Raw genomic sequence first — 12,319 nt, 5'->3', positions numbered from 1 at the left:
CATAGTGATGTATTTACAGGACTTAAATGTAGGTATTTCTAATGCGTTGTTTATTCTTTTTTTTTCTCCAATTAAAAGTCTAGTGCACTGTCATCGGATGCATCTCTGACAGTCCAGAGAACGCGGTTCTCCATCGCTCTACAACCCAAATTCCATCTCCTGCTGCTGCCGCTATTGGTACACGAGTCAAATCATCTACCCAAAACCCTGCGGGGGCTGGTCTAAGTTCCTGCTGAAGTATCCGTGCTCACACCGACAATGTGCTATGTCGACAAGGAGCTCCGAGACCCAACCAGAAATGTCTCATCAATGAACAAAGGAAAAAATAATGTAAAACGGGGCAATCGAACAACCATGGGAATCATCCGCAAATCTATTTACAGTCTGCTGATGATAGCAGAGGCGTACTCGCTGGTCTTGGCCTTGCCGCCAAGATCGCCGGTGAGAGCCTTGCCCTCAGCCATGGTGTCGAAGATGGCCTTCTCAACCTGGACGGCCTTCTCGGTGAGACCCATGTGGCGCAGCATCATGATGGAGGACAGGAGGAGAGCGGTGGGGTTGGCCAGGCCCTTGCCGGCAATGTCGGGAGCGGAACCGTGGACGGCCTCGAAGATGGAGCACTCGTCACCGATGTTGCCGGAGGGGGTCAGACCGAGACCACCAATCAGACCGGCGCACATGTCGGACAGAATGTCACCGTACAGGTTGGGCATGACGAGAACCTTGTCGTTGTAGGGGTTGGGGTCGGTGACCATCTTGAGGCAGGTGTTGTCGAGAAGCTCGGCGTCGAACTCGATATCGGGGAAGTCCTTGGCGACCTGGCGGCCGACGTTGAGGAAGAGACCGTCGGACATCTTCATGATGGTGGCCTTGTGAACGACGCGGACCTTGGTGCGGCCGATGGACTGGGCGTGCTGGAAGGCGAAGCGGAGAACGCGCTCCGAAGCCTCGCGGGTGATGAGCTTGATGCTCTGGACGACACCGTCAACGACAACATGCTCAATGCCCGAGTATTCGCCCTCGGTGTTCTCACGGATCAGGACCGTGTCGACGCCGTCGTAGGGGGTCTTGAAGCCAGCGACGGAGCGGCAGGGACGGAGGTTCGCGAAGAGGTTGAAAGTACGGCGGAGGGTGAGGTTGAGGGAGACGTGGCCCTTGCCGACGGGGGTCTATGGGAGCAATTGTTAGATTCGATGCGGAGGACATGACGCATGCGAGTGCCACGATTGTGTACGTACAGCAAGGGGACCCTTGAGGGCAATCTTGTTCTTCTTGATGCTCTCAATGGCAGCATCGGGAATGGCGGTCTTGCCGTCCTTGATGATGGGGGTAACATCGACAGGCTCCCAAGCAATAGGAATCTAGTAGTGCGCATTAGATGACGGTGGCAGTGCGTTTGGCGTGAGTGAATGGACTGACCTTGGCAGCAGAGAAGATGTCCTTGACAGACTCGGAAATCTCGGGACCAATACCGTCACCCTCAATCAGGGAGACAAGGTAGTTGCCCTATATACGATGTCAGTATTTATTATTCGGGTTGCTAATAAGCATGGCTCGACCATGGAGCATGCAAGCAGTATACATCGACAAGTCGCGCATCATCGAAGCATCGGTTTACACGGTCCAGCCGGATGTAAGGATATGTCGTACCTTGGCGTCTTTGGTGCCCTCGTACTTGGCAACGCGGTCGCCGGCAGAAGAGTAGAATCGCTGGTTCTGTGGAAGTCGTGCGTCAGCAAACTGAAACTGACTGCGGTAGTTGGCCGATCGTCCTTACAGCAACAGACCAAGTGGCAGCGCGGGGAGCAGCGCGCAGGCATTGCCTGACGGGGAGGGAGCGAATAGCCAGCATTGTGAAGGTAGTGTTGTAGATAATCTGTCCAGAAAAGTAGAGAGCAAAGCCAGACCAGATGCGCAGACGAAGACGTAAAAAAAAAAGAAGTGACGCAAGTTGAGAGAAGGGAGGTGTGGACAAAAAAATCAAGGCCGTCGATATGCTATTATGGCCGCGCTGGTCTGGTAGCACCAGGAACCATAGCAAGCCTTGGCTGCGGCTTGGCCGAACACTAGCCACAGTTCGCAGTTGCCGCAGGCTTGCAGTTTTTTCTCTGCCGCACGTCTCTTCGGCCCTTTGCTGGGCGCGCCAGCCTCTGCGCCACCGGGGCTCCCTGCTGTTGGCGCAACAGAATTGTGGAACTCCGGCCGCCCGAGTCGGAGCCGTCGGAAATGCGTGCAAGGCCACCGAGACTGCACCAGCCACATGTAACCATGCGTCTCCCCAGCCACACCTCGCTTTCCTGCGGCAGGTGTGGGCTGTGGGGTCGTTTGAGCTTGATGTGGGCTCTGTGGTCATCGCGCGTTGCTGACCGAACACTGCGAGACTGCTCGCCTATGATAGCTTCAAACAGCAACGGTTAACCAAAGGACAGGATCCGGCGGTTGAAAACATTGCGATATTACGTACGAAATTTACGACACTCGAAATACGATTCTCCGTGGGCCTCGCTCTCCCAATTTGTACCTGTCGCTTGTTTGCGCCAAGGGGCCTGTCCCCTGAACGCTCTGCCACCAGGCACATCATCGCAATCAATCCATCTCAATGGCTGATTTCGAGAGGACGGTGCTGGAGTTTTACCAGCTACCATCGCCATATCCGTCTGAATGGCCGGCTGAGAAGGATGCCGAAGACGCAGCGACGGACGGAACGGACGCCTGGGGCAACAATAAGCGAACATCCCGGTACCAGGCCCTCGAATCTACGGTCAATGAGCGGCGCAATTTGATGAATACCGCCGATGGCAAGGGAGGGATGAATAGTCTCGTGCAGAGAGACGAACCAGATCCCCTGGGCTCCTCTGACAGCGTCGTTCGCAGCTTGAAGAACCTTGGGCTGCCAATGCAGGATGACATTCGCCTTCGTATGTGCAAATTGGTTGCATTGCTTCCCCCTGACCCCAATGATTAACATGTCTCTGTTAGGAAATCGCTTCCTTCTCTCGTCGACGACATTCTCACCGTCCCTATTCCTCTCGCAGATGCACTCCGACGCAGACACACGGAGCCTGCTGCAAGGCCTAGACGCGCTCTCCGCCTCCATCGACCAAAAGTCTGCGTCACTCAAGGTCCTTGTCGAATCCAATTTCGAAAGATTCGTGAAAGCCAAGGCAACCATCGATAACGTCTATAAGGAAATGAAGTACCGCGGAGAAGAACCGCAGCCGAAGACACACTCGCGTCACGCAAGTCGCAGCAGTTTTCGCAATAGCGACAGCAAGCTTGCCTTTAACAACCAATTGGCTTTTCCCGTATCCGACAACAGAAAGAAAAATGCCTTGACCAAGGAGAGTGAATATGGTGTTCTTGGTATCAAAGCTCCACTACTCGATGTTTCTGCTAAAGCTGAAGAAGTCTGGGGTCCTGCGCTTGGCGGCCGCGAGAAGGAGGAGCATCTCAAGGTTGTCGCGACTCACCTCTCAAATTTCAGGGAATATGTCGACCTGAGCGGAATCGTTGCGGATAGCATTAAGCGCAAGGATTATGAAAGCTTAGTCGAAAGCTACAACCGTGCGAGAACATTTGCCGACCAGGCTCGGCACTTGAGCAAACAACTGAAAGGTGGTACACCCGATGACACACAATTATACCAGATTCTTCTCGCAGCTCGTATGTGGAACGACGTCAGCCGGCAGGGGGACTCATTCAAGACCGAGGTTTGGAAGAAGCTGTCCTCATCCTCATCCCATTCGAAGCCCAATGCTACGGCTGGCCGTGTGCAAGATCAACACATCGAATTAATCAGTTTGCTCTTGGAACTGGGAGTCAAGGAGAGCCCCATCTGGGTCTGGCTAATAAGCCGCTACGATCATCTGAAGAGCAAGATCCAGGTGACAGGTGACCGTCAGAAGACAGAGATTGAGGTCTTACGAAGACGGCTGGCTGCCAGCGAGAAGCCCACCCCTAATCAGGCTGGTGTGTATCTGAACGGTCTCGGCAGACAAGCAATCGACCGCAGACCTCGAGTCAATGATTCGGCCGAGGTCATTGAACTCTGGGAAAAGATGTACACTTTCCTGAGCAACCTCATCTCCTCGCAAGGGATCATGGGTGAAATTGTCGAATTTTGGTCACTTGCTCAGGGCTTCATCGATGGCCGAACCCAGCGGACTCTGCCTATTGGCTACAACGGAGAATCTCAAGTGCATCACGAGTTGTCCAGCGAACGTGTTAACCAACTATCACAAGGCGCAGTCGAGCTTGTCGAGCAGATCAGAGAACACATATATGCATTCTTTGCTGGGCTGCCTCCTGAAGACATATCTATTCTTCTATCGCCTTTGACGCCGAACCCAAGCTCACCAGCGTCTAACAACGGCGTTCCCGGTTCCCTCACACCAACAGCTTTGCGTGACCCGCGCTTCAACTTCGATCCCAGCAACCCACCGCCTCCATCTCCTAGTAGGGGGGAGCCTTGGGAAAAACTCGCATTCTGGCCACCTTGGTCAAACTCGCTCAGTGGTGTGCACTACCTGTCGAGAATGCTTGCGCTAGTTGGATCTGGAGCGTCAGAGATGGCTACTATTGCGCCCGTAGCCGCCGCGAAAGGGCCCAACCAAGAGATGGATAGACTTAAGCTTCTCATCGGTGCCTCCCGAGAGCGATGTGTCACTGCCCTCTGCGCGGCATGGAATCGTGATGCTGAAAATATTAAGCACGTGGAAGACTGGCAGCGTTCCAGTGAAAGGGGCGACGTTACCAGAATGCCGGCCAGCTTTGCTGCATTTGAGGGCACTCTTCTCACCGGCATGCAAAAGATTCTCTATATTTCAGATGCAACAACGGAGCAAGGGGCGCCGAGCATTGTTCTGCCGCCACCAGCCAAGCTGCTTCAGATGGTTCGCAGTCAATACGTCACAACTCTGTACAAGGCTTTAAGTGGGATGGTAGAGAATGCAGAGCGCGCTCTGAAAAAGACGGAGGAAGACGACTGGTCACAAGCCGCTACTGTATACACCAGCACATCCTCGGCCGGCAAGAGCACCCTGGATGCTGGTGATCGCAATGTCAGAATGCTTCTAACATTGAGCAACCTGCAGGCCTTGCGCTCCCAGGTGGTGCCAAGTTTGAACTCACAATTCGAAAACGCCTTCTCTGTAAAGCTGACTGATGAGTCCAAGACTATCAAGGATGTGCTGGGTCAAATTGATGCCCGGCTATTCCAGTCCTACACCAAACATTCCATCGAGAAGCTCCGCGATATTATCCAAACTGGTCTGGCGTCCCCGAACTGGGTACCCAAGGCGAACCAGAGACCCGCGGCAGCCAAACCTTACATCTACGAAGCACTACTGACACTGGTGCTCGTGCACTCCCAGGTGTCCACGACAGCCCCTTCTCTGACACCCCAGGTCTTGAGCTTTCTACTAGAGCAGACCTCCCTACAGCTGCTGGAGACCTTCCGCACACGGCCAAAGTACACGCTCGAGGCGCTGATGCAAGCCACGCTCGACGTTGAGTTTGTGGCGCAAACGCTGAGCCACTACACGACGGACCGCGCGTCGGAGCTACAGAGCCAGATCTACCAGGAGCTCGACGGGCGGACGGACAACGACGCGCGTGCGCGCCTGCAGAGCGAGCTACCTGAGATGCGCACCGTGCTGAAGAAGCTGCGGGAGAACAGCAAGAACGAGTTTGCTTGCTTCAAGAAGCCCAAGAGGCCGCCGGGATCGGCAGCGGCGACGCCTGCTACCGCCAATGGCGGCAAGCAGGACGGATACACCGGTGCAGGAAGCGCGACAGCAGGTTAGAAGCCCTATCCTCGACGTTGACTTGCTCTGCTTGATGGCAGTTGGGAGGGGAGGGGACTTTTCTATCGCTTGCCTCGTGCGCTATTTAGACTTTGGCATTCGAGGCGTTGGAGCAATCGGGACGATGTGGTACAAATAGGATAGCAAGTACGATGAGATGAAATGCATCACGACCTTCAACTTAAGTCCAGAGCATGCAAGACAACACTCCGTAAAAGTGCCCCTCGACAACTGGGAAGTAGAGCAAAATTGACTTCATGTATTCATTACTGTAAGGTTGCCCAAACCTTTTGTTATCCATGAAACGCCAGGCTGCTTCCCATGCGAATTTTTTTCGCCGCCTAGATTTTTTTTTTGTGTGCATATACCGCGCTTCGTCTAATATGTGAAGGTAAACCTGCATAACAAGTAAGAGAAACAGAGAACTCCAGTCGTAATCATCCGTCATCCTAGCTTTTGAAGTCGAGAAAAGAGTAGCCCCTATGCTGAGTTTGGAAGGAGAAGGTGAGAGCAGAACATGAGTTCCAGGGAACGGGAGTCGGCGGGTGAGAATTGCGAGCCATTCTGCCGAGATTCGATCGAGTCATCTAGAATACATCTGTCAGTACAAGACCATTTTGCCAAGTTTTGAGGGTTCGAGAAGAACAGGGAGCTTTGGGGAAGCCTTGCATTCTAGATCAAGTTTTTCAAAGTAGGCCGTGACCGCCGGGTCCGAGTTCTGGGCGGCGGCCAGCTTCCCATTCTCGTCGCGCCGGGTCTGCGGGAGGGCCTTGCGGATGGCGAGCAGCATCTTGAGCAAGCCGGCGAGGTTACCGCCCTGCTGGGCGAAGACGCTGGGGTCGCGCTCGAGCGGCCAGCCGCCGCGCAGATGGTCCTGCTCCCAGGCCTTGAAGGCCCAGGTGGACTTCTCGACGCAGTTGAGGAAGACGAGCGCGGTCAGGAACATGCGGAAGCCGACCCTGGTCTTGCTGTCGGTCAGCAGGCGGTCCATGTGGTTGAGCAGCGCCTTGGAGGTGCTGTTGGCCTTGCGCTCCGCCGCGGCGTTGAGCTGCATGCAGATCATGGTGTAGATGTCGGCGTCGTTTTCGTGCTGCGCCTCGCTGATCCAGCGAGCCTCAGCGTCCTGCTCGGCGGGACGCTCCAGGATCGTCCACTGCCGCTCGCGGTCGATGCTCTCGACAAGACCCCAGAGCTCTAGCGCCTTGCTCAGGAGCTCGTCCTCCTCCAGGGCTTGCTGCTCCAGGGCAGTCTCGAGCGTGATGCGAGTGAATTTTGAGGGCTCTCGTTCGATGAAGAGCGGCAGGACGTCGCGCATATATAACTCAATTTTACTAGGGATATCCTCCGTATCTTGATCAATCATGATTGCTTGTCGGAATGGATCTGTGCTGTTTCGAGCTTCCGCCTGGCTCTCATTTGGCTCGAGGAGTGTCTCCATGGTGCCGAGAACGATGCGCTTCTCCGCTTCAGGGAAGTGAGAGACTTCAATGACACTTCCGTTGTTGGTCAGTTGTAGTTGCTCTTTCAGGAGATTAATTCGGTTCTGCGACAGCACCACTTGAACTCCAGCTGAGTAGAGGTCAAGCTGTTCATGCAATCGTGTGCGAACACAACCCGTCCGCCACACGCGTGGGGCGAGGACCTTTCTACAAGTATCGCAGGGATTTCCCTTGCCGCAGTTCTTGCGAAGGATTCGGCATCGAATGCAGGCACCGATTTTCCGAACCTCCTGGACTTCCTTCCTGCGCGCCGGAGTGAACCGCGATCGGGAATGGCGAGGTCTACCGAGAATGGAAGCGTCGCTTGTGTCCATGCGTATGCCGCCACGGTTGAGAGGCGCAGGTGGTGTCTGGTGCTCTGCGAGGAGCGGAACAGCCGCAGTGGCCGCGAGGTACGTCATTTCACCCCAGGGCTGGGCGGCGGTCGCGTCGTTGGCCACAGGCGACGTAACATCAATGATATTATTGGCTTCGGGGGCGGATGGCGTGCTTGAAGAGGGTTCGCTGTCGACTAATTGGGGGTCGAGGAAAGACGGGTTGAGGCGAGCTGCGGCTGCAACGGCCACGGAAATGTTGGAGGCGTCCGGCGAGGAGTCGGTCGCAGGTAATAGCGCCTGCAGTCTCTCCTCGGCGGACATTTCCACGCCGGTTGGCGAGACCTGAGGAGCATCCAAGCTAAAGTCGATCTTAGAAGCGTTTGCTTGGTCAGGCTCGGCCTCGGCCTCGGCCTCGTTGGTAGTCCGTTTGCCATTGGCTACGGCATTACCACGATCCTCGTAGCCTGCGGGTGGGTTGTCGAGGGTGAATTGTTCTTGTAACTCGAATCTCGCATTGACAAACGCAGGATCAGCGGAGCCGGGGGCCTCTTGTCCTTTGGGCGGCACACGATTGTTCTCGTTAAGATCAACCTGCCGCGAGGCCTCGGCCAGAGTCTCCAAGGCGCTCCATTCCTGCGGCAAGACGCTGGAGGCAGCAGGGCGGGCACCTCTGGGGCCACTTCCATTATTCAGTCGTTCGGCGGCGGCGGCGCGGGCACTGGTAAGGCCATGAAGCTCCAAGCAGGCCCGCATGCGATCCGAGTCGGAAATGGCGGGGCATTTTTTCGTAATGTGCGTCGTCAGGCTGTCAATCCGACCCTTGGGAAAATTCTCGCCGCATCGTTTGCAGGTGTGCTGGTAGCGGTTGCTGTTGTCGTTGAGCTTGGCCCCGCGGACAAAGTACTCGAGTATTAGAGGGTTGGGCTTTCGTCCCATGGCGACGCAGAGGCCCCCAGCGCGCCGCGGCGGTTGGCTGCAAAGTGGGATGAAGCCGCCAGCTCAAGGGAGGGTGGTGATGGCTGGGAAAATGGCCAGGAAGCGGTTCCTGGCGCACGCTTTGGAACGCGCACCAGGGTTATTAGAATATGAGACCAAGAATATACGAAGAAACGGCGCACGGCGCAAGGCGCAAAGAAGAGCGAAGTCAGAATACCGAGATGGCACCTTAAGCAGTGGCAGATTCGCCCGGATGGTGATTCTGCCTGCGTTGACCGACAAAATTCTCACACCGCCGACTTTGGGGTCTGGGAGGTGGCAGATTTTGTTGCGCCAGGCGGGGCGACTTTCATCCGCCCGATCTGGTGGGGCGATTGGCCCTACTAACTTGGGTTAGCGAGAGGTACATCTGCAGGTGCTATGAGGTATAGGGTACATAAGTTGTTTGAACTTGGGCTTGGGACGCTTGGGGCCTGTCACATCACAACTTACCACTCAAGACCTTATGGGATCCTCGGGGGATAGGTTTATTGGGAGATGCATCGATGCTAAACGATCTGAGAACATCTTCAATTGACCAGCCATCCTATGCTAGTCTTCCACACGACAGTAATCTAAGACTGCGGTAACCAGCTAGGCTGCGTGAGCATGGACCTCCACAGATGGGAATATGATGTCATTTGCAACATCAATAACGGCAAAGGCTGCCTCAGACGGAAACATGTCCCCAAATCCGATACAATCTAAGCTTATTTTGTGGCAGATTTGCTCTGCGTTTGCGTGTCCTACGATCACGAGAGCACTCTCCTCCTAAAACCGTCTGTCAGCTTCAGTCTTACTCACATGTCGTGCATTCTCTCCCTTCCAAAACTAGCAATAGGAAGCCATCGGAACATCGCATACGGAATGTCGCGAATGGTGCTGAATTCCGGTCCTCATTCATGTATAAATATTGGATGAAGTGATCCGAAAGCAAGATTCAAAATAGCCCATCAATCAGTCTACTTATTAGCTCACCTGCAACATCACTTTTTACACTCACAGAGTCAACCCTTTATACACCCAAGTATTTCACACCATCTTCATAAAAGCAATCGACATACTAATTCGTGTCTAGGAACCATGCAGCTGTCCGTTTCCCTCGTTGCTGTCCTGGCCGGCCTCGTTGCTGCGCAGCCCATGACTTCTGCCCTCAAGAGCCGGGGCACCTTTACCATTGAGATGCGCGATGGAATTGAGGACTGCACCAGCTGGTGCTGCATCTGTGGTGACAGCACCGTTGCATGGTGTGCTGGTTGCCATTGATTATTGCATGGGAAGTTAGAATGGTGACGGCACTAGTTGTAAGTTAGGGCGGTTGACCTCGGCATATGGGTAATTGGTCATATGTGCGGATGTGTTGATTTATTACGGTTGAAGTACAAATTTGATGAGTGCTCATTTTGTCATCTATGTACGCCCACGTGCTTATGTCGGAAGATGAGTGAATAAGTGAAAGACATGGGCCCTGGCTTGTCTGAGAGCCTGAGAAAGGTGAGTGAGATTCATCAGTAAAAGTAGGCAGTAGTGAGTGACATTCCTTTGCCAGGGCTCCATCAAAGTGCGTTTTTTGAAGCGAAAACGAGAGCATTTCACATGAATCGAGATGACCTTCTTTTTTCTTTGGGATCATGATAGACTAGAATTGATTGTACTTTTCTCCCCCTAGATATTGAAATGCTGCATGCGACAAGTGAGTGGTTCGCTGCAACGACAGTTCGCGCTGGAATAAAGCTTAGCTGGGCACGGGCATCCGAGACCTTGCAAATCTCTACCCAGAGCCAGTTAGTGTCCATTCCCACTTATTAATCTTCTACAGAAGCGACTTATATCTATATTCCACATTCCCCAGACCCCTGGACCTTTGGCCGCTCTGTTGACCAGACGCTACATGCTCGGAAGCTTGCCATGTCTTCGCCTTCGCAGGATGATCAATATGATGTCTACCCAGTGCACTTGGGAGATGCCGCCTCGATGAACGAAAAGTTCGTTTCTTGGCTTTTCAGATTCAACGATGTTTTGGACGTCGATAAGCTTCATCTCGCGCTTGCGCAGCTGCTCGAGCATGGCGACTGGCGAAAGCTCGGCGGGCGCCTTCACAGAACTGTTCGTCTTCAGATGCAACCTGATTTCCTTTGTTTCCATGCTGATGGTGTGATAGTCTGACGGGAAATTAGAATTACGCGTTCCGCGACGCTTCACCAGCGAACAGCCGGCGGTCGCATTTACCAAGCAGGACTTTTCATCCATGAGCATCGGCGAGCACAGTCTGGCCAAGCACTTCCCCGAGCCTCGCGACGTGGCTTATTCCCAATCTATTGCCGGAGACATGGACTTCCGAAGCTTGGCTGTCCCGAAGGGATTTCCGTCCAACATGAAGCAATTCTTGGCGACGCAGGCGCCGCAGATTGCGCTGTTGACCACCTCGTTCAAGGACGCGACCCTCGTCTCCGTCGTCTGGCCGCACACGTTGTTCGATGGCGTTGGGCTCACGCATTTATTGCATGCCTGGTCGCTCCAGCTGGCTGGCAAGGACGACGAGATCCCCCGTGTTCTCGGCGCCAGAGAGGATGCCCTCGACGCCCTCGAGACGGACGCGCAGGCCGCGACGGGGACCTTTGCCGGCCCCAAGCTCGTGAGCGGCTTGAACCTGTTCCTTTTCATCGTCTTCTTCCTGTGGCACAGGCTGTTCTACCGACCAAGAGACACGCGCATGATTTTCCTACCGCGAGCGGCAGCGGAGGCCATCTACGGTGAAGCGAAAAAGCACTCCGGGGACGCCTTCATCACCCAGGGCGACGCCCTATCTGCCTGGGTCGTCCAGCGCATCACCGCCGCGGAGCCCGCGCCGCACCCCGTCACGGTGATGCACCTGGTCAACGGACGGGGACGACTCTCCTGCCTCGCCGACGGCCGCGCGGGCGTCTACCTCCAGAACATCGTCAGCACCGCCTTCTGCCACCTCGGCGCCGACGTGATCGCGGGCGCGTCGGTCGGGGCCATCGCCGTGGAGAGCCGGCGGCAGGTGGCTGCGCAGACGACGGAGGCGCAGATGACGCTGCTCCTGCGGCGGGTGCGCGAGAGCCTGCGACGGGGGAAGCGCGCGCAGCTCGAGTTTTTGGAGACGCTGCGCTCGCGAGTCGTATTCACGAATAACCTGACGAGAGCGGCGTACGTGCAGACGGCGGACTTTGGGCCGGCGGTGGTCCGGCGCGGGGAGGAGGGGGAGGAGGGGGAGGAGAGGCGGAATCCGGAGGGGACCATGGTCAATTACCTGCATCTGGTGGTGAATGGTCATATCACGGCGACGGATAATTTTTACATCATCGGCAAGGATCATGGCGAGAACTACTGGCTGATGGTGACCGTTTCGGACAAGGCCTGGACAAGGTTGGACGAGTCGATCGCGAGCCTAGGGAAGAAGTGCTAATGTCTTTGCGCCTCTTGTTTATTCTATTCACATTGGATGATCACACATTAGACGATGTGTATTGGTCTTTGCTCAGCCCTGTAGAATTTTTTGTACATGACTCGACTTCACTACTTCTACTACTGTTGGTTGGAGCAGTTGTGGTTCCTCAAAGCCACGGCCCCTCGTTCGATGGCGCCATGCTTGCGCCTTACTGTAAGGGACTTGCCTAGTTGGGAATCCTCCAGGAACAATTGTCTAATTGTCCACTCACAGTTGTTTGCTGACGGCGTGCTACTAAGGCGATCCTTCAAT

At 54.9% G+C, this 12,319-nt stretch overlaps 4 protein-coding genes across 4 annotated transcripts; 2 read left to right on the top strand and 2 right to left on the bottom strand.

The window, feature by feature from the left end:
- Window positions 1-377: 377 nt before the first annotated feature.
- ISF_05360 (isocitrate dehydrogenase subunit 2) lies at window positions 378-1,852 on the bottom strand (the record flags this gene model as incomplete). Its single annotated transcript, XM_018848965.1, has 5 exons — window positions 378-1,169; window positions 1,239-1,361; window positions 1,420-1,506; window positions 1,651-1,716; window positions 1,778-1,852. The coding sequence occupies 5 exons, from the start codon at window positions 1,850-1,852 to the stop codon at window positions 378-380; spliced, it is 1,143 nt and encodes a 380-aa protein (XP_018704101.1).
- A 747-nt stretch (window positions 1,853-2,599) lies between these two features.
- On the top strand, window positions 2,600-5,804 carry ISF_05359 (exocyst complex component Sec5; the record flags this gene model as incomplete). Its single annotated transcript, XM_018848964.1, has 2 exons — window positions 2,600-2,918; window positions 2,980-5,804. 2 exons carry the CDS (start codon window positions 2,600-2,602, stop codon window positions 5,802-5,804), a joined length of 3,144 nt encoding a protein of 1,047 aa, XP_018704100.1.
- Window positions 5,805-6,405: 601 nt separating this feature from the next.
- Window positions 6,406-8,556, bottom strand: ISF_05358 (hypothetical protein; the record flags this gene model as incomplete). The annotated part of the gene is made up of 1 exon (XM_018848963.1): window positions 6,406-8,556. One exon carries the CDS (start codon window positions 8,554-8,556, stop codon window positions 6,406-6,408), a length of 2,151 nt encoding a protein of 716 aa, XP_018704099.1.
- A 1,947-nt stretch (window positions 8,557-10,503) lies between these two features.
- On the top strand, window positions 10,504-12,025 carry ISF_05357 (alpha-1,2-mannosidase family protein; the record flags this gene model as incomplete). Its single annotated transcript, XM_018848962.1, has 2 exons — window positions 10,504-10,701; window positions 10,757-12,025. The coding sequence occupies 2 exons, from the start codon at window positions 10,504-10,506 to the stop codon at window positions 12,023-12,025; spliced, it is 1,467 nt and encodes a 488-aa protein (XP_018704098.1).
- Window positions 12,026-12,319: the final 294 nt, after the last annotated feature.

This window comes from Cordyceps fumosorosea, assembly GCF_001636725.1.
Source record: "Cordyceps fumosorosea ARSEF 2679 chromosome Unknown scaffold_12, whole genome shotgun sequence".
Lineage (NCBI taxonomy): Eukaryota > Fungi > Ascomycota > Sordariomycetes > Hypocreales > Cordycipitaceae > Cordyceps > Cordyceps fumosorosea.
Note: the sequence above shows the minus strand (reverse complement) of the source record. Positions and strands in the feature narration are given on the sequence as shown.